Here is a 23,919-nt window from a genome sequence, read left to right on the forward strand (position 1 = left end):
CCCTCCCGCCTCATCAGCTGTTATTAATGGTGATTGATGATTAGCAATTACGGGGCCAGCACAAGGGCGCTTTTGTGGGGACAGGACGGGGCCGCGCCGCTCGGCGCATCCTTCCTCGGGCCGCCCCCGGGCCCGGGACAACGGACGGGGCGAGCCGGGCCCGCTCCGTCCCGGCCCCGCCGTCTCCCGGAGCGGGCCCGGGCCGACGCTCCTGACGGCCGAGCCCGGCGGGGAGGCGGCCCGGGGACACCGGCGCCGGGCGGGCTCGATTGCCCCGACGGACCAGGCACCGGCCGGGGCCGGCAGCCGGGCGCGGCCCCGCCGCTCTGGGGATACCGCGCCGTGCCAGCAGACTGCCCGCCTCCGTCCCGGGCGCGGCGGGGGGCCGCCCGGCAGGGTCTGGCTTGCCCCCTTCCAGGACCGGGACCCCACGCACCGGAGCCTCGGCGGCGGGCTCGGGGCGGGGGTCTCCGTGAGACCGGCGGGCGGAGGCGCCGCGGGGCCGCCCGGAGCCGGGCTCGGGCCGCAGTGGGAGCAGGGGGCCGAAGCCCGAGCGGGGAATGATGCTCCCCCGGCCCTGCCTCGCTGCTCCCCCGCGGCCCCGGCGCCGTGCAGCGCGGGGGGGGGGGGGGGCTGCCGGTGCGCGGCGCCGTCGGGGCAGAACCGGGCAGGCGGTGCGGAGCCCTGGCTGAGCGGGGCCGCAGCCCGGGGCGCCGGGGCAGCGCCTGCCCAGGCTGCCCGGATCTCTCCGCCCTCGGGCGCCCCGAAGCCGGCCGCGGCTGGGGTTTGCCAACCGGCCCGCGCTGCGCTGCCGCTGCACAAAGCCCCTGGGCTCTGCCCCTCCCACCTGCGCTCTCGTCGTGTGTCAGACACGTACCCCGGGCTGGCTGCCGATGGGCCCTTCTGCGCATCACTCAACCTACAGAGCAAGCGAAACCAGCGCAAGCTGAATGCTCCCGAACTGCGGCGAGAGCTCCACAGCTCCGCTTTGCCCTGCTGCGTGTCCGGGGAAGCATGGCCTGGCCCTGAGTGGGGAGTCCTCACACTAAAATGGAATACTTATTCCCTCGAGCTCTGTACTTACGTTGTGCTCCTGTCCGCAGGGAGATGCTCACCGGGCCTGTAATATGGTGAACACTGAGTGAACTAGAGCCCTGCTTCAGCAGGGCATCAGCATCAGGATTACCATGTAAAGCACTCAGAAGCTTACAAATGCCAGAGCTGAAGTCATGTCTATACTCACTCTGACTGCGTTTTGAGTGGCACAGCCACATGCCAGACCTCTGGCTCTCACCAAGGGGTACTCCTCAGGATCCCTGCATATTCCTGCCTGCACTCACCCTTTGACCAGGGATGCAGTACCTCTGGCTGCTTAGCTACCCACCCACTTTGCTGCAGCTTTGGGTCATTTGCTTTGTGTGGGACATGACAGTTCAGCCGTGGAGCTGGACACTTGATTCCTGTGTGGACCAGGCTGACAGTGTTCTGCCACTAAACAGGCACAGTCTGAATCCCCATGGTCAAGCTGTGACATCAGTACCAAGGGCCTGCACAGAGCCTCCTCTTTCTTTCATGTCTTTTATGCCTTTCTCTATGGCACATCCTTGCAGTCTCAAGGCAGTATCCCTCCATGGTGAGAGCTGTCCTACCCCCGGCCAGGGAAACAGGTATGGAGAAGTCAACATTAAAATAATAATCCAGACTCAAATACTGAATTATAAAATTGGGGCCCAGCAAGAGGGATCCCTCTCACCACTCTGATGCAGACACCTCCGATCACTGAGGAAGAGATGGGTGTGTTTGTAGGGTGTAGGTCGTTTGGCCCCCAGTCTAGGATGAGGGTCCAGATTTCAGGCTGGGAAGGAGGCTGACAGTGACTAGCAATTTGATGAATCCCACCTTAGGCATCAGTTGTGACATGATAAGGGACACACTCAGGGTTTGCATGTCAGCATCCATGTTCTATCTGTCCTTGACCCAGCTCTCCTGTATCATCCACCAAACGTCTCTGTGGAAAGGAACCTTCAGGTTGGAGTCATTGTCATGCACACAGTTTGGGTTCATCCCACTGCTATCAAAGCACATTAGACTATGGAGAAAACAAAAGCATAGCCATGTGTAAGTTACTGGACCTCGAGACCTGTGCTCAAAAGGGTCCAAATCAAGGCTCTGCAAGCAACTTCCCAACTCTTGAGCAGTTGCAATTTAATCACTTGCTCAACGAGCCTGTTATATACAAACTGCAACTCACACCTCACACCCTCATATAAGTTATCACGATATTTGAGAGCAACAGGAAACTGCTATCTTCAGTGGCCTTGCTGGGGAAACTGAGACAGCTGGGGAATGAACTACGGCTCCCACAAAGAAGGATGACTGCCTGTGCTCAAAGCAGCAGGTCCTTCCTGAAGCCAGTAACACAAGCTCCCATACAGACCTCTGCAAATCAATAGCTTGCACCCTGCAAGTCCCTATCTAGGTCTCCAAGATTAAGGTTCTGCTTACTTGATCATACACTTGCATTACCTGCAGCCCCCGTCTCTCTTCAAACACTGAATATCGGTTCAATGCCAGGAGCAGCAGGGCAGGCTGATTTGATAGGGAAGCCAGGAAACAAGAGTTGCAGCAAGGCAGGCAGGGCAGTGGCTTCACTGACAAGGGTGCAGTCCCACAGAACTCAAGGAAGGTGAGCAGAGCAGGTCTGGTGACAGTAACCAGGGTCACCAATAGTCCAGTGATCACCCAGCAAGTCCCACTCTCCAAGTGGTAAGGCAGGTCCAAGGCCAAGCCAGAAAGTCAAACCAGCGGGTCAAGATCGTTGTCAGCATCAGGGAGGTACAAGATCAGGTGTACCTCCAGTTTAAGTCAGGCAAGGACTAAGGGCGAGAGCCTGAGCTTAAAAGCAGCTCCTCTGCTGAAGAGGGGCAGGCTCTTGCTGGGGTTCCCCAGGGACAGAGAGCTACATCATCTAAGCTGGCCCTAACCCCAGAGAGCCAAACGGCCAGGAAGAGGGGAATATACTCAGGGCCCTGACAACTTACTCCACTCTGGTTTACCTTGTCTCATGAGACTTTGCAGTAAAGTAAAGTAGAAATTAATTTGCCAAATTGTAAAGCAAAGATCCAGAGAAAAAAAGGTTGAAGGACTGGGGAAAAAAAAAAAAAAAAAAAAGGTTGCAAGCAAAATAGAGCAAATGTTGTACTATTGTACTATAGTGTATATGTTGAACAAGACAGAGATTGAGAGTTCCCACATCCACCATTCTTGCAGGGTGAGCAAAACTGGAAGGGTGATGGTCCAGGTTGCACATGCTAACACTACCACCCCTTAGACCTCAGGGGGCTTTCCCAATTTCTGTATCCCGTATCTAATCTTCCACGGTTTCTGTGTCTAGTGGAAATGCAGTTTCCATGGCTTCCACTTGAGGCTCAGATCTCTGCCGTTCAATACGCTCCCTGGGCAGTTCTCCCTCCCTACACGCCTTCTCTGCAGGGAGCCACTCTATTCCGTTTTATCAGGCTCCATCCCCCACACGCAAGTAGCTGGTATGTTCCCTTAACATGCCTGAACATACACCATCCAACACACTAGGTATGTGAGAAATATTAATTGTATGTGCAATTTGTGAAGCCCCTGGTCTCATTGCACTCAGCTGTTGACAGAGACTCGCAGGACCTTGCTGGATACACTATCAGACGTTGAGCTAAAAAAGAGTCTCAGGAGGATACCTGCTCTCTCCTGTCTGTTTTGGGGTTGCTGGCTCATAGCTCTGTGTTTATCAGCCTCAGCACTCGGTCCTGGGTCTCACCAGGCTGAGCCCTAAGTACAGAATTCAAGTCCAGTCGCTGCAAGCAGTGCCCTTAAGCAATTACAGACCAGCTTGTCACATTTCCTCCATCATATCACTGCCTGAGCTGGCCCTGGTTCCTCAGTCCACCTTTGCTTCCCACCCATCTTCTTGTCTGTTTTCCCCAGTAGAACTGCTGAAGCTTCTTCTGCCTCCTCTTTTTCTCTGTTCCTTGCTGCAGATATGTGAGCACAGAAAACTAATTTTGCCTGCATTTCTGGAGTCAGCAGGCAAGACTGGAAAGTGTCCTGCTCAACACTTGACACTTTGGACACAGTGTCTATGCTGAAGTTGGTACATGACCTGTCTGGTCAGCGCAGAGGATCTGGCATAACTTCAAGCTGTACAGCATAGGCAGAGGCTTCCTGGGAGAAAACTATCAGCCTCTAAAAATGTCCTTGTTTGGTACATTAAAAATGGGAACCTCAGAGGCTGGTAATTTAGGAAAAGTTGTTGCTGTGCTACTGGGCAGAAGAAGAAACATCCGGGCCATCTCTCCTTACTGCACTGTGAGCTGCTCCTCCAAGGTGGGGAGTCTAGAGTGTATTCCTGGTACACAGGCTGTTGGCTAAGTAGAGGCCTATTAATTTTTGCTGTAGCTGTAACTGGAAAAGTTCAGTCTGAGACAGGCACACAGCATGGCAAACCACAACTGCAACAGTTAAAGTTCAATAACTGACTGGCAAATGAAAACAGGTCTTTCTAATGGAAACTGCTATGCAACCTTAACTTTATGCCTCTACCTGCTCCACTTACGATCTTTACACAGAATCTAGCACAACAGGACTAAATCTAGCTACGGCCTCTAGGCATTCCTGCAATATAGCTACTAAACATATTAAAAGCAAGGGTAATGTTGCAAAATTATTTACTCAGAGTTTGGAAAGTCTAGAGAATGGGCTGGCTGTGGCTGCGATGTTGTGCTAACAGAAGCTAGGCTCCTATCAGCCACAGACTCTCCTGTTGGACTATACCCATGAAGCGGTCCAAATAAATCAAACCTGGCCTGAGCCACCGAGCTCTGCAGGCTCATTCATCCTGGAGGGTGATCCCTAAAGTGCAGGTCCTGCCCCAGCAGGCAACCTGGATGCAAGGAGCACCCTGGCAGTTCCAGCTGGCCTCTGCAAATACGGCCTCTCAGGCTTTCACCCCACTGTCAGGTTTCCCCATGTGATTCTGTCTGCAGCTTCCTACAGCAAAAGCAGTCTGCAGCAGCTGAGGAGGCACCCTCTCATGCCTGGGGAACATGTTTTAGAACTAGCTCTGGCAGAGCCATTGCTGGAGCAGTAAGAATCCAGAATCCTCATTAATAGTAGGAAGAGCATTCCCAAGTGCATGGTTTTGCTGCTGACAAGATCTCAGAGCAGAAAATAAGTACTTCCAAGGACCTGTCCCAAGCCAGAGTTTCTGAAATAGGGAAAATCTGACTTAAAGAGAGGAAAACTCGGAGTGGTCCATCTTAGGACTTAAGGGCAGAGCTAGCATTCTAGAGCAACACCACATATCTGTCTTTTTGATAAGCCTCACACAAGGCCAGCAGTAACAGTGGCCCGTCTTGCATACCAACCTCTGTGACCTCTGTGGTTCAGCACAGTGCCTAGAAGCAACCCCCAAGCTGGGTCTTCTTGATCTGGAAACCGCTTGTTTTCCCAAACTGACAAGCAAAGGCTTTCTTCCCAGCCACAAAGGCCTCCCAGCAGGACCTACAGTGACTCAGCTCCCAGGTGCCCACTGGGCACACACATAGCACAAGAGCACAGCTCATCATGGTGTTAGCAAAGGAATACTTTCTGAGAGCTGGTGATTGAAGGTTGTTGGGTTTGCTAAGGGCACACAGGCCATCTAAGACACCAGCCAACTCTTTCAGCAGCCAGGATGACAGCAGCCGAGGCAGGAAGCTCTGCCCCTCCCCTTGCCCTTCAGCCCCAGGCCCCACAGGTGAGGCAGAAACCACAGGCAATGTACATGTGAAGCACCCCTACCCTCAGCCAGCAGGTCTGTCAAACAAAAAGCACACCATACCCCAGGCCTTGTCACAGAGTAGAGCACATCAGTACCTGGAGGAGCTCAACCTTTCCTGGCATTTCTCCCGCCTCCTGCACCCAACACTGCACCCACACCTTGGGCAGACAGATTTCCTGCATAGGACACTTTAAAATGGTCGTATAGCTCATTAGCAACAGCACTGTCGTGACAGACCTAGCTCAACCCTCTGTGACTATCAGTTCTCGTTAGGAGAGCTAACACCTCCTTCATTCCTGGGTTTGGATCCTGCTGTGGGAGAGTGATATTAGCCAAACACTTCAGATAATTTACTGGGCTCCTAAGGCACAGGGCTTGCTTATATTGGTGGCACTGTGGCATTGCCTCATTTCCATCCTGGCACCAGGTGCTGCTGAAAGTTCTTGGTTTCTTTTGGCTTGTGTTTGTACAACAGACCAAGACTAGGAATTCTTGGCAACATTCCCAAAGCAATGCCCACACTTGGGCTGCAAAGCTAAAGCTGTCTTCAGTTCCTATCAGGATAAGATCTCCCAGGAGCATCAACATGTTCATTCCATCTAGTTTCTCAACTGCAGCATGCCTGTTCCCCATGCTGCTCAGAGACATTGTTCGGAAGCATAACTGTCATCAGACAGAAAGAGAGAGAAAGAGGAGAAGAAAGAGAAGGACAGATAGGAAGAAAGCAAGCCAACTAAGTGTGAGATCTCCAGAGGGAAGCCATCACCAGAAAGTCATCAGCTTCATGAAAAGAAAACTGCTTAGGGCAGTGCAGGGTCCTCAGGAGGCAAGTTGGGGCCCAGTTTGTAAGATGTCATACCTGGTACATTGTCAGCCCCTGGATGCAAGGAAGGGGTGCGGGGGCAGTGGTGTCACTACATAATGCATCCTCCAGAGATTACCAAGGAGACTTTGCGAGGGAGCAATGCCAGGGGATGAGTGTGTTCAAGCACTAGGGTTGTGCACGTTGCCTTCAGCCAGCACAGGTGTATCCCAGCAGTTCCTCTTGCACTTTTAGCCTAGAAGCAGCAGCTCTCTCCGAGTGCACTGCTCTGCCCCAGCAGTTACGTGAGCATGGCACTCTGGATGCTTTAATTCAGATGACAGCCGTTATCTGCAGGTCACTGTTTGAACATATGTTTCATGGCTATCTGACAGAAGCAAAGAACCTATAAGGAAATGGTGATGTTCTCAAAGTGCAGGATGCAGGATTCAGAGCAAAATGGGTTACATAACACAATCCACAATAGAGGCTGGTACATGAATAACGCTGATATGCCTGCCCAGCTGGGAATATGGTACCAGCTTATCACAAGATGCAGTGGCCTAATTTCTACACCACCATCATCTGTGTGAACTCAGCGTATAAGAACAGTCCTTGCTAGTCCTGGGTCCTGCATTATGAAGAGGGCTCTCTTCATTCAGGTACAGCATCACAGAATCACAGACTGGTGGAGGCTCGAAGGGACCTGTGGAGGCCACCTGGTCTGACCCCCCTGCTCAAGCAGGGCCACCGACAGCCAGTTGCCCAGGACCATGTCCAGACAGCTTTTGAGTATTTCCATGGAGGGAGCGTCAACAAACTCTCAGGGCAACATGTGCCAGTGCTCAGTCTCCCTCACAGTGAAACCACGCTTCCTGATGTTCACAGAGCCTTCGGTGTTTCATTTTGTGCCCACTACCTCTGGTCCTGTCTCTGGGCACCACTGAAGATAGCCGGGCTCCATCTTCTTTGTGCCCTTCCTTCAGGTATTTATCTCCACTGATGAGATCCCCCCCAAGCCTTCTCTTCTCCAGGCGGAACGGTCCCAGATCTCTCAGCCTTTCCTCAAAGGACAGATGCTCAGGAAATGTTTCCATGTTTAGATATTGTTATTTTGTCACAACTCAGTTTTCTCATCTTGGGAATATACACCTCCAGATCCTTGAGGTGCTTTTTGTTGGTCATTTCCTTGTCTTCTTACCATTCTTGATATCCTCTGCTCCCACCACAGCTCACCCGCTTACACTGTGGTCGCCATACCTCCAACAGAGAAGACCAATGTAGCATTTTCTTACAGACTGGACTCTGCTCTGTGCATGCCATGACAGCTGTGCCTTTTCTGTGCAGCATGTCACCGGTACGTTCATTCCTGCACATCTCAGCTTGCCCCATCTCTGGCAGGTCGGCCCTTACTAAGGTTTTGCAGCTGGGTTCTGCTGGTTCTGGGGGAGAGCTTGGTATTTGTCCTGATTGCCTTAGCTGCAGCTGGGACCGCAGCCCCAACCAGCACAGTGTCTTCTGCAGACTAAATACAACTAATATCTTCCCTCATGCAAGTCTTTAGCAACTCTGGAAGAGTGCCAGATGCAGGGCAGACCTCCAGGTAACACCCTCTCTGTATCACTGCAGTTTGACTGGTGATAACTCACTCTGAATAGGGTTTTCTGACTAGTTACGCTCTCACCCAATAGTAGCTCACTCTATATTGTCTTTCCTTAATTTCATTCTGAGGATCTTATGTGAAAGAGCACGAAATTAAGACATTTAAGCCACATAACATCTGCTCCTTCTGTCCCTTTCCCTCGGGCCCTTTGGCCTGATACAGAAGGAAGTAGGATTGATCTGACCAACTTTGCATGTGTCCAGGCACTTAAAAATTGTTTTGTTACTTGCTGTAGTATTTTGCAGGAATTGAAGTAAGGCTGGCCAGGCATAAGACCAAATTTAAGAAGTCACAGACTACTATGAAACATGCGCTTGAGTTTGGCCCAAGCCCATGCAGCCCCGGAGCTCCAGGGACATTGCAGCTAGGAGCACGGAGGTGGGTGGGATGGCACAGATGTGAGCAGCGTTACTGACATCTGGTGATGAGCCGGAGGAATGGAGTGGAGGCTGACAGGCCCCCGAGAGCAACTTTTTACGAAAGGGTTGCACTCCCCCGGGTGTCACCTGCAGCGCACGGTACCGCAGGAGCGTTGGCATCTGCTGCAGAGCGTCTGGATGGAAACACGTGCGGGTAGCGTTTGGAGTCATGCTCCTAACAGTGAGGTGCCAGAAGCACTCAGCACCGGGAGAGCTGAGTCCACCAGAGATCTGCACGGGGCTGCTCAGAGGGGCTGTGTTGCCATGTGGGGTTGCAGCTTGCAGCAAACACTGAGGCTCCTACTGCTGCGAGTCAGAGGTCCTTGGAGTGTGTCCTCAGGTGGGATGGCTGTGAGTGTCGTGGGGCAGCTTCCCGAGGTCCTCGTGTGCTGGCAGCCCGGTGAGAGGAGGGAGCTTGCCTCTGTGTGTCCCATCCAGTCCCGAGATCCTTCAGCAATCCACTAACACTGCCCAGTCCCACAGGGCGAAACATGCTCAGTGCTTCCACATGGCTGAAGTCTCAAAGCTAGAGCTTGCAAGAGAAATTGAATAATAGCAAATACTGAAAGTATACAATAACATCACCATTTATTTCAGAATGTCTTTTTCAGAAGCCAGTGCAGGCAGCAAATAAACTGATAGAGCCAGTACAAACAGGCTTCATTTTCAAAAATGAAGGACACTAAGGGGAAGTCAGAGACATCAATGAATTATCAGTGAAGTGAGCAGCACTGTTAAGGGAAACATGAAACTGCTTCATTACCCTGGGGCAAAACACAGTCCCAGAGGTGACAGAGGCCAGTGGTTGACCACCGTGGAAGAGTGACAACACGATGGATCATAGAGCTGCAATTAAGCAGTCTGATCTCTTTGGGACTTGGGCTAAGCACCATGCAGGATGAATTCTGGTCTGGGCTAGGGCAGATCTTCCAGTGTTTTTTTTTTTTAAAAAGCCAGAGATGGTAAATCTACATGCATCATCATAAGCTATTCTAAGATGCAATTAACTAGTAGATTAATTACCCTTGCTATTAAAAATATGTCTCGTTTCTAATATGTGTTTGCCCAGCTTCAATTTCCAGCCACTGGATCTAGTTTTACCTCTAAGCGTCACTCAGAAGAACTGGCAATGCTGACTAAACTCTGCAGCCTGCCCCTCAGAAAGTTTGGTAAGGTGCCACTGAGGACCAGCAGCGGGTGTCAGCATGGTGATGAAGGGTGCGTTTCGTCCACGTGCCCACAGTGCTCTGTGGAAGAGTGCTGTCAGCCCTTCCTCTCCTGGAACTCCGGGACTGAAGTCAGGTGCCTACAACTGCACACAGGACTCCCAGGATCAACCACGGTCTGTCCAACCACCACCCCACTGAAGCGCCCACTGCCACGAACCGCTGGCAGTCCCTAAGTCACTTATGGGTCTTCTCTGAACCCTCTCCAATGTCTTAATTTTTTTGGAAATGTTGACCCCAGAGCAGGATGCCCCAGCAGCAGAGAATCCAAAGAACTGCAGCTGCTGGGCATGTGCCCCAGGTTTCGGTGTGTAAACATACATTCTGCATAATGAAAACTAAGAACTCAATAAATATTTCTGCTCTGTATTTGAAACAACAAATATTAATATTTTACAGTGGTAATGAAATACTTTCTATTCCATCAGTAATTAAGGAGGATGTTAAAGAGAAACTGTTTAATAATTTTTATAATCTGCAGGGGGATAACTTGCATCCAAGAGTATTTTTCTGGCTAATGAGTTCATTGAACCATTGGTTTTTTTCTTTATAACAACTCATGGCACACTGGACAACTTAAGATAACAGGGCAGGGAGCGGGATTCCAATGTCTTGCCAGTATTCAAATGCATTCACATGGATATCCAAGAACCTACAGAGCAGTTAGTTCAACATACATCCCAAGCAATCACAGACAAGCAGCCAAAGGGTGTCCTGGGTAAATTAGTAAAAGCTAGAACCCAGATTAAAGTAATTCAAATTAATGTCATTTGAAAGAGGTATTTTTAAATAATTTTATGGTTGTTTTTTTTTTTTTTTTTTTTTTTTTTGTAAGCCTACAAGTTTGATAGAGCTAACTAGGTAGATATGACATGCTTAGACTCCTGTAAGTCATTTGGCTTATTTCTGCATGGCATTCTAATAAGAAAAATTAGCTGTATGCTACAGTCAGTGGGATCAGTATTAACAGATTTGAAAGAATTGGGTAGCTGAGAAGACATTCTATATAGCTGTTTGACAGATGTATTTCTAGTTGTATTCTATTCAAATATCAATGCTATATGTTACTAGCAATCAGAAAATAAAAAATAATTGCTGGTAAAATTATTGGAGTGGATAAAAATGAATTGTTGGGATGGTAAAATTAAGAGGTGGCACTTGCCCAATACAACCTAATCTGGATTGCTTGGAACACACAGTTCATGAAAAACCTGGTTTGTTACATCTAAGCATAAGGTGCAACATACAGGAAAGAAGAATGTGGGCTTCGTTTTAAAACAGGGACGGCATCCTTGGTAGTAATGTGTCTGAAAAACATTTACAGGTTGTGACATATGCCATCTGAACAGAAATAGGCTGAATGGGAGGGCATTGCTGCCAAGGCCATCCTCCTCCTGGAAGGTGTAAATAATTAAGTAACGTCAAACATAAATCTGAGGTTCCCGAGGCATTTGTGTAGGTCTCACATCCGCATGGCTAAGGATAACTTTTGCACAACCACAGGGCAACCACATTTTGAATGCGGTGCACAGCTGTACTCCATCTCAAAGTGATGCACTAGGCTCAGTAAAGGGACAGGGGAAGCCTGTGCTTGTGGTTAAGGATTGTGTGACAGCTTCCACACAGGGAATGACAGAGTCAAATAGAATTTCAGCCTGAGTAAGGAGAGAAATGACAGGGATCTGTATAGTTTTGAATAATATGATGAAGAGGAACAGACTATAGTTGCCCACATATTGTTAGAATACAAGAGTTAAAGGGCATCAAAGGAAACAAGAAGGTGGCAGCATAAAGACAAATAAAAAGAGGCAATGTATGCCATTAAGTTATCCTTGCCACAAGGATATCAGAAAGCTCAAAGATACATGGGTCCAAAAAGTGACTGGTCAAATTTATGGAAGAAAAAAAATAAATATCTCTATGACTGCTAAGTACAAACATCCCCTTTTAACTCAAAAGTACCTGAAATGCAAATTACAGAGCTCAGGGGTGGGGATGGACATCCTAGGAAGGGCTTTTCTATACTTGCTTTGTCCTTGTACCCTTCTGTAAGTACCACTGTGGTTTACTAGTCCACCCATTATGGCATGTCATGCTCTTTTCTGTGGAACAGAAAAGATCAAGTAAGAGTCAAGCAGATAGCCAAGGCTGGGAAGCCTACAGGGAGATACTGATGCAGCTGATCTTTCAGTTAAAAGACAGGGATACCACAAATAGGTAATGCTTTGATTACACAGAGGGAGTCAGACCCAGTGGCTGAAGCTAGGATGGAAACTTCTGTCCAGAAATGGGATGATCTTTTTTTTTTTTTTTTCCCTGAGCACATCGCTTGAAGAGTTGCACTGAGAACATGGCAGTGGACTCACATTACTTCAGCCAGTCATGAGGGGGTGTCTTGCTGACTGCTCTGCCAAAAAAACGAGGTGGATGCTGAAGCAGGAGCAACAGCATGTGCCCAACAGACATTCCTAGTGAACCTGGGACACAGTAGCATCCAGCAGCTGCCTGTGCCAGCTGCTAAAAACACATCAGAACCACATGCCCCTGTGCTAATAATGTCACATCCTTCCTGTCCTTGGTTGCGACCACAGCCCGCACATTCAGGACAGCTAAATTTCCCTGGCATAACTCCTGTTCCAGCAAGTACATTTAATGCTACCTTAGAAATTCACCTTTTAGAAACCTGAGAAAAAGTAGCACAGCTTGTTATATTGCCAAAATGTGTCCCAGAACAGCAAAGCTTTTTAATTCTGTTCTTGTATTTTTTAAAAATCAATTGCTAATTGATTAGCAAAACCGAGTTCAACTCAGAGCATTTGTTCTCAGCCTGCACTTAGCTTGAACTTTTCTGATTGTTTTGTTCTGAAAAGGGGCTTGAATGCCCAAAAGCTTTTTCTGGTGCCTTTTTTTGCTTTGACTTGTTTTTTCTCCCCAGTTAAATCAGTCAATCTGTAAAAGATACCCCCTCCCTTTTCCTAGTAGCCTCACATTCCTTGAAAATGGTTATTCAGCGGTATCCTTACACACAATGAAATCATGCCCTTTTCACTTCAGTGGGAACATAGATGAAATCTAGTCTATGAAGTTTTGTGCCCAGGGATGGCTTGCCCCTCTCAGCCACCCGCCTGACCTCAGCCCTCCCACTTGTGCTGGGATCCCCCGCCCGCAAACCCGGTAGCTCAGAAAGGAACCCTGGAAATTCACCTGCAGTCCCCGCACGGGTCCTTCATCACAACAGGTGCCTGGCTACGCCAAGACATCTTTGTCTAAAGAGAAACTGGCAGTGCCAGGAGCTGGCCTGCCCATGTGTGCAGTGGCACTGCCTGCTCCTGTGTCTGCAGAAACAAAGCACGGTAGGTTCACCTCTCTCAACCTGAGCTGCCCTCATCACCCTAATGCCGAGCAGAGTTCAGAGCTAGCAAAAGTAATCTGCAAGACCTGAGGCATGGCTTTAAGTCTAACAGCTGCAAGAAACAATTACAAAATAAACCAAACCATTAAATTCAATCATTTCTTGTCCTTAAGGTGATACTATCTTAGTGGCTGAGTACACATTACTGAATATACGTTATTGTAGGCATGTGGACAGTGCTGGAAAAAAAGAACTGGTAAACCAGTCCCACGTGTACTGCTCTGCAGACTGCCTTTGTACCAAAGATATCCCTTCAGGCTAAGGCAATCCCAGACTGTGCTGCCAGCAAAAGGGACAGATCCTCCCTTTTCTGCTCCTCCTTCAGTCACAGACATGATCTGGCTAAAAATGACCACTTCAAAGTGGTGATTAGACTTCGGGAATAAGGCTATAGGACCTGATCCCATAAACAGGCCACCCTGAACAGACGCACGAGCTCAGCGAGCAGGAGGGTGGTGACAGGCTGGGTTCCTGCACTGGTTCAAGGGAAAGGCGCTACTGATCTGTGATAAGAGTGTGGGCCATTATTGAGGTACTTTAAAAGCTTTTACTCCCCTTATACCTTCATCCCTGTTTTGCAGATAGACTTGGTACCTCACCTCGAGCCAACATCTCACCTCTCTGTCCATGGATGTCATAAAGCACATTGTTAAACCTTTTTGAGATATACCATCTCTATACTGCACTGGTAGTACCTACACACACAGGCTGCCAACACTGGTTTCCTGACACCTTTTGTGAGCCTGTAACATGTAAACACATTCCTATTGTAGCTTATTAGCATTCATTCTGTGGTGCATCACTGGTGTGAGTGCATTTGGAATGGCATGCTGAACCTCACATAGTTATTTCAAGCTCACTACCTCAGAGCAGCACGGTCTAGTTGTGTAAGGTGGTGATAACTAGGGGAGCAGAGCTACACCCTGTGTCCCGACAGAGGCAGAAAAAGACAGAAGCGTTGGATTTGTCAATCTGCTTAGCCTTCAGATCTGTGCATTCCAGTGTCCTGGTGCTGATGTGGACATTAACAGAAGCCTTGAAAGACCAGCGCACCAAGAGGAACCACCTGCAGTCCTGCAGTGCTGCCCTAGCGTATCTTCTGTCAACCAGCTGCAGTTCAGGCACTCCTTGTCAGAACCAGGAATGGAACTATCTTACAGCAAGCCTTTAAAGGATGGTTAGTGCTTTAGTTTCTTTGTAACTGTCTTTAAATCGTGGGACTAAACTTTACGCTTTACCCTGTCTAGAGCACGGTGCAGCCCAGGCAGCAGCGTGTGGACCTGCACTGTGTTCTGGTAGATGCTGGCTGGCCCGTCATAGGGGCTAGCTGCTCTGTGCCCAGGGGACTAGCATTCTCAGGGCATGCTTCCTCCTTGCCCCATATCAAAGTCCTCAGTGCTGGCACAAGCACTGCTGTCCTGCCCCAAGCTGCAAAGCCAGGCAACCCCAGACATTGTACCTGCATGGGAAGTGTTTGTTGTGCCTCAGCCCCACACCCACCACCCATTTCCCTCTGTCTTCTGAGAAGGAGGTGGATGCTTAGGTCTGAGAGCACACATGCCACTACGTATGGATGAGCTCTATCAGGACAGTCTTCAAGGCAAGGCAGAAGTTGTACTCTGGTAGGTATAGAGAAAGACTAGGGTTTATTCCAAACACCTTTGGGTACAAACTCTAAACAACCTGACTAAAGGCAGGATCCCAACAAATACCCAGTGCACCAGAGCTGCCTGGTTCAGGTTAGAGTTTGTAGGTTGGGGACAGGGAGACTGATGATATCCTACAACTTAAACTGTGATCTATGCAGTGTATTTGCTCCTTGTCTCACAAAATGCCCTAATCCCTATATCTCGCTTTTCTTAGTGAGTCTGGAGTTTGTTCTGATTAGTATAGGTAAACAGGATGCTCCAAAATAGGCGCATGAGGCAGAGCACAAGGCTGGCTGGGACAGGGGCACAGCGACAGGTTTGGCAGAAGGTGTGAGAGGGGAAGGGTTTAGCTGGGAAGGCACAGACTGCACCAGCAGGGATAGAACATCTGCACAGACAGGCACAGTAGGGTTGGAACCAGAGCCCTTAGTAGAGAACGTCCTCGAAGCTGAGCAGCAGGAAACGGTGCAAAGCCCTTGGCAGGTGCAGCTGAGACAGGACCAGAAGCAACCGGCCCTCCAGGAAGGTCCTGAGTGCGCAGCGAGCCAGGTGCTGCAAGGAGCGAGGTCTTTGCTCCAAGGAGAAAAGTGATTGGTAGAAACGTGGGTATTTCTACAGAGGAGAGAGGACCAGAGACAGATAAAGCTGAAGATACCACCCTGGGAGCAGAGGTAGAACCAAATATCCCTTTACCTTAGTCACTACGATGCATCCATCCTCCCTAGCCCCCAAAAGCACCATCCCTCTGCCCCGCAAATCTCCACCCAGCCCCAGGTCCCCCATGCCCCAACTCCTGCCCAGCCCCAAGCCTTCCCTGGCACCCTGCCGCACGTTCTCCAGCCGGCAGCATGCATTCCCTCACCTGTACAACCTCCGCCGGAACCGCTGCCACCCAGTCCTCAGAGACACGCACGTGATCGTAGCTGTTCATCAGGGCCTCGATGACACGCGGGCAGGTGTGGCAGTACCGCAGCACCTGCACCAGAGAGCGAGAACACGAACACCACCTTTGGGCGAGGTACCGAGAGCCCCACCGTCGCCTCCCAAAAAAGCTGCTCCAAAACAGCCTTGGTAAATCTAGGGAACTAATGCTCTTCTTTCATGCTGTCCCAGGAGATCAAACCCACGGACAGTGGGAAATGCTAAAGCACCACTCCTGTAAAGAGGGTGACTGGGAAACACCCAACACGCACAGCACAGTTGCATTTATCACAGCTAGGTCCCCACAGCCTCTCCTCAGATGCACGGACTAACGTACATGGCTGGGATGCAGGTCTTCATCTGCCTCACTGCTGCAACTAGCTCGTAAGCAACAAGCATTCTGCTTTATGCCAGGCTCCTTTCCTCACGTTTTCCTAGCTAGAGCATAAGCCGTTCAGGGGCAAGGACTGGCTCCCATTTTGTGTGCAGTAAGACTAAAGCATACCATGCCTCTGTTGAGGGCTACACAGAGGTCTCAGGGACATATTGTGCCTGCTCAGCCCGGGGCTGCAGAGACAGCCTCTCTCTGTACAGCGGGCATCCTAAGAAGTCCTGTGCCCGTGTCAGCTGCTACACAGAGCCCCAGGAAGACATCACACATATTTTGTGCAACACATCTCTGGTTTGTACCATGTCCATATAGGTGCAAGCCACACGCTGGTGCTGTGCATCTTATACCGCCAGTGTGGCCTCTGGAGCACACCCCACCCACGCATAGCTGCACAGAGGCAGGTTCCCCCCCGGCTCTTGGCTCCCACTCCCCACGGCCCAGGCCAGCAGTAGCTGTCAGAGTCTATTCCGGCTCTACGAGTGATCCTCATTATCTGGCGTTAATAGGAGATTAATTAGTGTTAATTGTTGATTTTCCTGTATTTTCCCAAAGGGGAGAGCAATCTGCTGATCTCCGGGCTGGGTAATTATTGCACTGCTCAGGAATTAAGACAGGAAATTAACCATTTGTTTGCTGGTGTCATGCAGAGACAGCATAAGCTGGAGGTTATGCCCCAAAGAGGAAACACATCACCTGATAGGAAAAGGGCCAACACTTTCCGGGGCAAGTGATTATGGAAACTGGGTAAGTACTGTCCACACAGCTTAGCAGAGAGAAAGAGAGTCCTACAGGAGAACGTACCCCAAGAGAAAACTTCAGGAAATCCCTTACCAGTAATGCAAATCCTCCCCCCTCCCCAGCCCCTGGGAAGAGACAGGCAGGCCAGCAAGCTGTCTGGCACCCACCAAGTCCTGCTGTGACAGGAACATCATTGGTGTCGCTGTGGCCCTGATGCTTACAGCCTTCCCTTCCCACCGTGCTCCCAGCCCAGCTGTGAGCCCCGCACCTTGAGGAGGGAGCCAGGCCAGATGCGGATGGCACCATAGTTGAGCAGGGCTCGCACCACGAGCTCTGGGTGGTGCTCCAGCTTGTAGGCAGTTGCTTGCAGAATATTGTGCAGTGCCGTGTTGCCACTGTAGTTCATGACGTTGACATATGCACCCCGGGCCAGCAGTAACTCTGCTATTTGAGCATTAGCATTCTTGCAGGCCAGGTGAAGCGGGTGCTGACGGTCCCTATCTTCAGCATTGATGCTAGCACCACTCTCCACCAGCAGCTGGCAGACCCGGTAGTAGCGGTCCATGTCCTGGGGCTGATGGGGCTGAGCACAGGCAGCATTCAGTGGTGTCTGGCCTTCCTCATTCTTTGCCTCCAGCTCAGCCCCGTAGCGCAGAAGCAGCTGGACGTGGTCTGTTAGGCCATGCCGTGCTGCTACATGCAGTGCTGTGTCGTCTTCCTCCTCTGTCCGACTGTTCACACTGGCACCATGCTGCAGCAGCTGCTGGACACACCTGGGTGGGCCAGGATGACTCAGTGACAGGCTCTCCCCTCCAGCTCCTATCCTACCTCCCACCCCCACCACCCTTCACATCTGTACCACGCCACAGCTTTCACTTTTCCCAAGAGTCCAAAAATCCCTGCTCATTATGCAGTGGTTTTAAGCCAGGTTGAGGGGTGAGCAGAGATCCTGCCATCCTAATTCTAGCTAACTCTTCACAGATCTTTAATAAAGTGTCATCGCAGAGTCTACTCCTGCACAGCCAGAGACCTGTCTGCACCGTGCACGACCTGAGCTTCACAGCGTGAACCATCAGCTCTGCCTTGCCGGTGGGTAGCAAGACAGCAGCACAAAGCACAGCTACATCAGCTGAGGACTAGAGCTTGCAGTCATCTGTTGGACTTGAGGTGATCCTGATCCAGAAACAGGCAGTAAGGCCACTCCATGCAGCCACCACTGCAACAACCAGCCCACCTCCAGGGATCTGTAGGGACCCCTTCTACACAGGATGAGGCTCAAGGGGGAGGGAGGCCCACGGTACCCCCTGGGCAGAACTCACTCGATGGAGTCTGGGCTCTTGCAGAAATGCAGGGGCTTGTAGCCATCCTCAGAGACAGCCTCAGGGTCAGCACCGAAGCTGAGCAGCAGGCGCACGCAGTCTGGACTGGCTGCTGCACAAGCCTCGTGCAGGGCAGTCTTACCCCCTGGTGCAAAGTTGACGGCAGCACCCCGGAGCAGCAGGAGCCGCAGGCAGTCTGTGTAGCCCCGGCTGGCTGTGATGTGCAGCGGCGTGGTGAGCTCCTGCTCATAGCTCAGAGACCACAGTCCTGCAGGGAAGGAGAGGTCAAGGAGCCACATCCAGCATAGCGAACAAAAGCACTGGGCCCAGACCTGCCCTTTCCCCCAGGGCACCTAATGTGCATCCCCTCCTTGAAAGACTGGGGTTTACCCTCGAGGGCCTGCCCCTTCCTGCCAGTCCCTTCTCTGCTAGATCCCTGGCTTTGGACTGGCCTGCTGGAAGCAAAGACCGGGAGATGACTCTTAGACTGCACAGCCATGCTGACAGGGAGCTCAGAGGAGCAGGACCCTTGGGGCAGAGGCAGTTCCCAGAAAGTGTGCTTTATCACCTCCAGCTCATTCATGCAGCACAGGGTTTCTGTTGACAGGAGTACAGCGGTGAAGGGCCTGGGGCACAGGGAGGGCTGAAAGCAGCAAGGTGGCTGAGAAGAGCACCATGCATGAAGCACCACAAATATAATGAACCAGGCAGTAAAACAAAGAGGTGCTGGACAGGCTGCCACACACGCAGGAGATTCAGACAAGGAAGCTTCAGCAGAGATGGACATCCAGGGCCTAGGAGAGAGCAAGGGGCTGAAACCTGCCAACTCTCAAAGATGCTGACCCAGCTGGAACCATTGCTGAGCTGGTACAGTCTGCTAGCAAACAGCCTGCAGCTGTTACAGGAAAAGGGCTCCTTAAATCATGCTTCTTGCTGCCCATTCAGGCTGGGGTGGAGGACCATATCCCAGACTGCAAGACACGTTCAGCGCTATATCCCTCTCATCTCTTTCTTACAGAAGCAGCGTGTGGTCAACTGTGTCTCACAGGGCCAGGTTCAAACTGAACCACCTCAAGGACCTAATGCAGGGCTGGGACAATTCCTTGCCTGGCACAACCCACGGTGAGAATCAGTAGCCCAGCACAGGCTGCGCACAGACAGAACAGGTACACAGAGTCAGGCTACAGGGCCAGTCACAGAAGGGACACAACCTGGAGCTTGAATCTCCTTTGCCCAGTGGAGGAACCCAAGCAGTTTTTAAGCACTGGTACAACCCCTTCTAGAAAGGGCAGGCACACTGGGATGTACCTCACACTCCCAGACCCACACGCACTTTCCCACAAGCAGCATAGGGGAATCCAACCACATCCCAGTGCTCTCACTCCCATCCCCACTCCTCCATCACCCCAACAGCACCCATAACATAGAATCCCAGCAACAGTAATGCCCTGCAGCATAAGCAAAAGGCTCTGAGCCCCTGTTCAGCTGGGCTAGGCTGCCTGCATGCCACCCCCCTGCATACTCAGCCAGCGCAGGTTGAAGCGGTAGTTTTTCCACTCTTCCAGGTCACTGGTGTCAAACACAGCATTGGGACTCAGGTTGTTCTGAGGGTCGCTAAGGATCTCAGCCACAATCTCCTGATCCCCAGTCAGCAGGGCCTGCCAGTAGGTCTGGGCCGGGCCATCCACCTTCTGCGTGCAAATGGGCTCCTGACTCTTGTCTCCTCTGCCTGTGACGCTGCCCATGATGCGGCACCCAGAGCCTGCACAGGAGCCAGGGCAGGACCTGCTGCCACCTCTCCAGCCAGGCTCTGCGCCTGTGTGCAGTGCCCTGTGCTCGGGCTGACGGGCTGCCTGCCTGCCCTGCGACGCTCCGCAGGGAGGGACAACACGTCACAGCGCTGTTTGGCCCAGGCTGGGTGCAGTTCAGGTCTCAGCTGTTCTATTCTGGGAAACCTTGTGACCAAAGGTTTGGGCCAAGAGGCTGATAAGGACACTCCTCTTGGGCAGCAGTATCTCTGCAGTCACTGGCTGTGAAGGGAAAGCCCCTAGGCAGGGCAGGGTAGCAGAGCGGCCTGAAGGGTAGAAATGGAGACAGGACACCACTAAGAAAACAGAGAGGGAAGTAGTCTCATGGCCAACCAGCCTGATGTCACCCAGTTGCTGCCCAGACCACAACAGCACGACCCAGCTGCCTCCATATTCCAGCAGCACATTGTTGCCCAGCCCTTGGCTCCTTACACACCTCCAGCACTGCACACCCATTTGCTAGTTCCACCCAAGCCCTTGGCGCTAGACAGGTTTTTAAACAAGCCACAGGAAAGAGCTTTTCAATCAAAGGTTAAAACCAAATGACAGGTAGAAATAGGTACAAGGATGGGAAACAGTGCATTACAAGTGAAGCAAAAACATCGAAGGTAATTATTCTTTAGATCCCTTCCTACTTTTCCTTCACATTTTCCCCAACATTGGAAACTTTTAAGATTCAGCTGGACAGCGTGTTGGGTCATCTTGTCTAGACTGTGCTTTTGCCGAGGAAGGTCGGGCCAGATGAACCTTGAGGTCCTTCCAACCTGTTACTCTATTTTATTCTATGAAATTCAGCCTTGCAGAGAGCTCCTGCATGGTTTTAGTATTCCCTTTCCCATCCTCTGACAGTCCCCTTCACTCAGGGTTCCTCACCGTCTTTTAACCCAAGATGGCATTTTCCCCTCTTGTCACTTAATTGTACAAACCTACCCTAACTCTACTTTGGTTACAGAACAGCGTGCTTTGCTCACAGTTCATCAGTATTGTGTGCATTTTGTTCAGACCATATGTTCTAAAGAACACATCAAACTGCATGGAAGACTAGCAGCATTTAGTTTCATTTTGTTTCATGGAACTATTCAGATCATGCCGCTAAAAACAAGTTCAGTGACCCCAATAGACTGCCAAGCAACAATTAGCTGGGGGACCAGAGAATGGTGTAAGATAGGGAACTTTACCCTTCTCAATAATGAAAATAAATGACCAAGATCTATGTTGACAGTCTCCAGCATGCTCTGACTATGCAGACTTCACCACCTTGCTCAGCTAAACTGTAGTGCCTGAAAGGGTAAAAAGAGGGAAGCACCTGGTGGACTTTCTCACCTGATGGGATCCTTTATTTCCCCAAAGATATAAGCAGGTATCCCATGAGGGCCTGAGGTTCCCAAACACAAAAGTGTCACTAGGGAGGTGAAAGGCTGTGTGAGTTAGTGTCAGTAACACCACACAATTCACACTTCCTCTAGGCTTGCTTAAAATATCAAGAGGGATGGCTTGGGAAAGACCAGGTCACTAGAATCTACTTTTAAGGTCACTGGCTGGGTAACTTTTAGTGAACTGTCCCTACAGACCAGTAAGCTACGTAACCAGAGCCTTAGGTAGCATGAAGGTTTGCTCTGGTTTTTGTTCTATACCCTTATCTGATAAATTTGGCAGTAAATTTTTGGTCTGTGCTTGATGAATGAACTTACTCGGTTGGAATTTTTACATCTTGAAATTTTGGTGATAAGAGCACTTTCTGTGGAAATAGTTTTACATCAGCTGTTCGGGCCACAAATATTTGCATGCAGACTGACTTGCTGTTCAATTGTCTGTCAGTCCAGCATAAGACAGGAGAAGAAATGTGCAATTAATATTTTACTGACAAGTTGCCTCTGTTACACGAAGGATAATACCTTTTGTATTTTTATTCCTAAGTATACTGTAACAATTCAAAACCTGGGTTGTACAAATCTTGGAACTCAGTAAATAATCTTCACCACCCACAAGCAGCAGCACTTGCATTTGCAAGCCCACTCCATCTGTTTGTCTCTTATTAGTGTGGATCCCCACAAAACACTTGGTCATGGTCAAGCTTTATCAGTGTGTTCCACAGCTTTGCGCCGGGACACTTGAAAAGAATCCACACCTCTGGGAAAGCGGCTTTCATCAACAGTTCTTCCATTCTGGCACAAGGGGGCTTTTGCCACCAACCTTCTGCGGAAAGAGTGGTACAATCACAGCCCCTCCCCAGCTGACACTCCATCTTAAATTCTGAGAGTCTGCCTGCATCACACTAACAGACAGTGGCAAGGACAAGTGCACTTCCAGATTGCTAAGCACACCTCTCCCTTTAACACATCAGCTATGCTGCTTACTGAACAGATCATAGATGACACTGAGAAAGGAAGCAAAAGGGAGCAGTGTGGAAGTATGTGTGGTAGCCACTGGATGTATCTGGGCAAGGTACAGGGAAGTGTACAGATGAAAGGAAACATCAAGGATGACCAGCTTCCACCTCCTGTTACTCAGGTCAAGCTTGCTTCGACCATCTCTGTTAGAATAGATTTCTGGTCCCCATGCCCAATCCTTCTCACAGAATAGAACAATTTGCAGGGTGCAAAGCCTGCAGAAACAGCAGATGATTTTGTTCTGGAGCAAAGCTCCCTTCCAGTTGATCACTGTTAACCCTTCCATATCAAAGCTCCTGCAGCTTCTCACAGTCCATGTTTGGAGCAGGTATTGCTTCACACCTGGATTTTACCACAGCAGCAGGAAGCAGCAGGTAGATACAGAACAGTTGTGGCTTGGTCTCCAGGCAGCTGCCTACAAGGCTGAAGAACAGCCATGCCTGTCCCCCAGGAGATGGGCTAAGGTCTACCTGAAGGGCACTGCTGAGACCTCTCTGCTGTTTCCAAAGCATATCATAGCCTCCTGTTTCTAATGAACTGGAGTAACAGACCCAACTTCAGATATAAGGCAGGAAAAAGTATCCTTATACCACCCGATGCCTTCTGACCTAAGCAATCTCTCCATCTCACACATATCTCACCTCTATCCCAGCAATCTCTAACAGGAAAGTTCTGATGTTGTTCCTCTCCAGCAGCCCTTCCAAGGCCCCTATCCTCACCAGTAGATCTGCCTCTGGCCACCTTCAACAAGCCTGCTACCATTTGTTCTACAGCCCTGAAATTCTCCTTTATCCAAAGGCCTTCCTTCCCAGTTACCTCTTCCACCACCAGATATATTCTTCTCAACACTTCTCAGGTATCTGTGCTCTTTCTCTGGTTCCCATCCTGGGCACTTTCCATCCCCCCATATCCCAGCCCTGAACACCCACCAAATTTCCTGCTAGTCCAGCGCAGCTCATCACCCTTGGTCTCAATGATGAGATTGATGGCTGCACTCCTGGTGAAGTACTTCTGCACCATCTCCAGGTCCCCGGTGAAGAGCGCATTCTGGACCAGCAGATCCCGGCACTCCAGTGGCTCTAAGCGTCTGTTCTGGCATCCTTGGCTAACTGGGCTCAGGCTGTGCTCACTGTGGTGATACTGGGGCCTTATATGCCGAGAGTACTTCTGCTGATCCAGCTGCTCCTCATCCAGCTGCGGCAAGTGTTGTGTGGCAGAGCTGAAAGGCAAGGTGCAGTCCATCATGGGGAACAAACAGGACAAGTCTGAACCTCACAGTAAATGAGCTGCTGCAAACAAGAGCCTCTTATTCAAGGCTATGTCCTTTGCAGGTTGCTCCTGGGTTCCAGCTGCTCAGTGTCTGGCTGGATTC

The 23,919-nt window shown here is 50.5% G+C and overlaps 1 protein-coding gene across 1 annotated transcript; it reads right to left on the reverse strand.

Annotated features, from left to right (window-relative positions):
• Positions 1-14,962: 14,962 nt before the first annotated feature.
• ASB10 (ankyrin repeat and SOCS box containing 10) lies at positions 14,963-23,789 on the reverse strand. The gene is made up of 5 exons (XM_009974966.3): positions 23,477-23,789; positions 18,350-18,617; positions 17,299-17,803; positions 15,843-15,956; positions 14,963-15,592 (listed from the first exon to the last, which is right to left on the reverse strand). The coding sequence occupies exons 1-5, from the start codon at positions 23,787-23,789 to the stop codon at positions 15,407-15,409; spliced, it is 1,386 nt and encodes a 461-aa protein (XP_009973268.2). The 3' UTR covers positions 14,963-15,406.
• Positions 23,790-23,919: the final 130 nt, after the last annotated feature.

This window comes from Tyto alba, unplaced genomic scaffold (assembly GCF_018691265.1).
Source record: "Tyto alba isolate M040663 unplaced genomic scaffold, T.alba_DEE_v4.0 Super-Scaffold_38, whole genome shotgun sequence".
NCBI lineage: Eukaryota > Metazoa > Chordata > Aves > Strigiformes > Tytonidae > Tyto > Tyto alba.

Bases quoted from the DNA above. Each gene is read 5' to 3' on its own strand.
- ASB10 (XM_009974966.3), bottom strand. From the start codon at position 23,789: ATGGACTGCACCTTGCCTTTCAGCTCTGCCACACAACACTTGCCGCAG. The intron at 18,618-23,476 runs GTGGGTGTTCAG...CCTTCCCTGCAG, and splicing joins CTGGACTAGCAGGAAATTTG to GACTGTGGTCTCTGAGCTAT. The intron at 17,804-18,349 runs GTGAGTTCTGCC...TGGCCCACCCAG, and splicing joins AAGAGCCCAGACTCCATCGA to GTGTGTCCAGCAGCTGCTGC.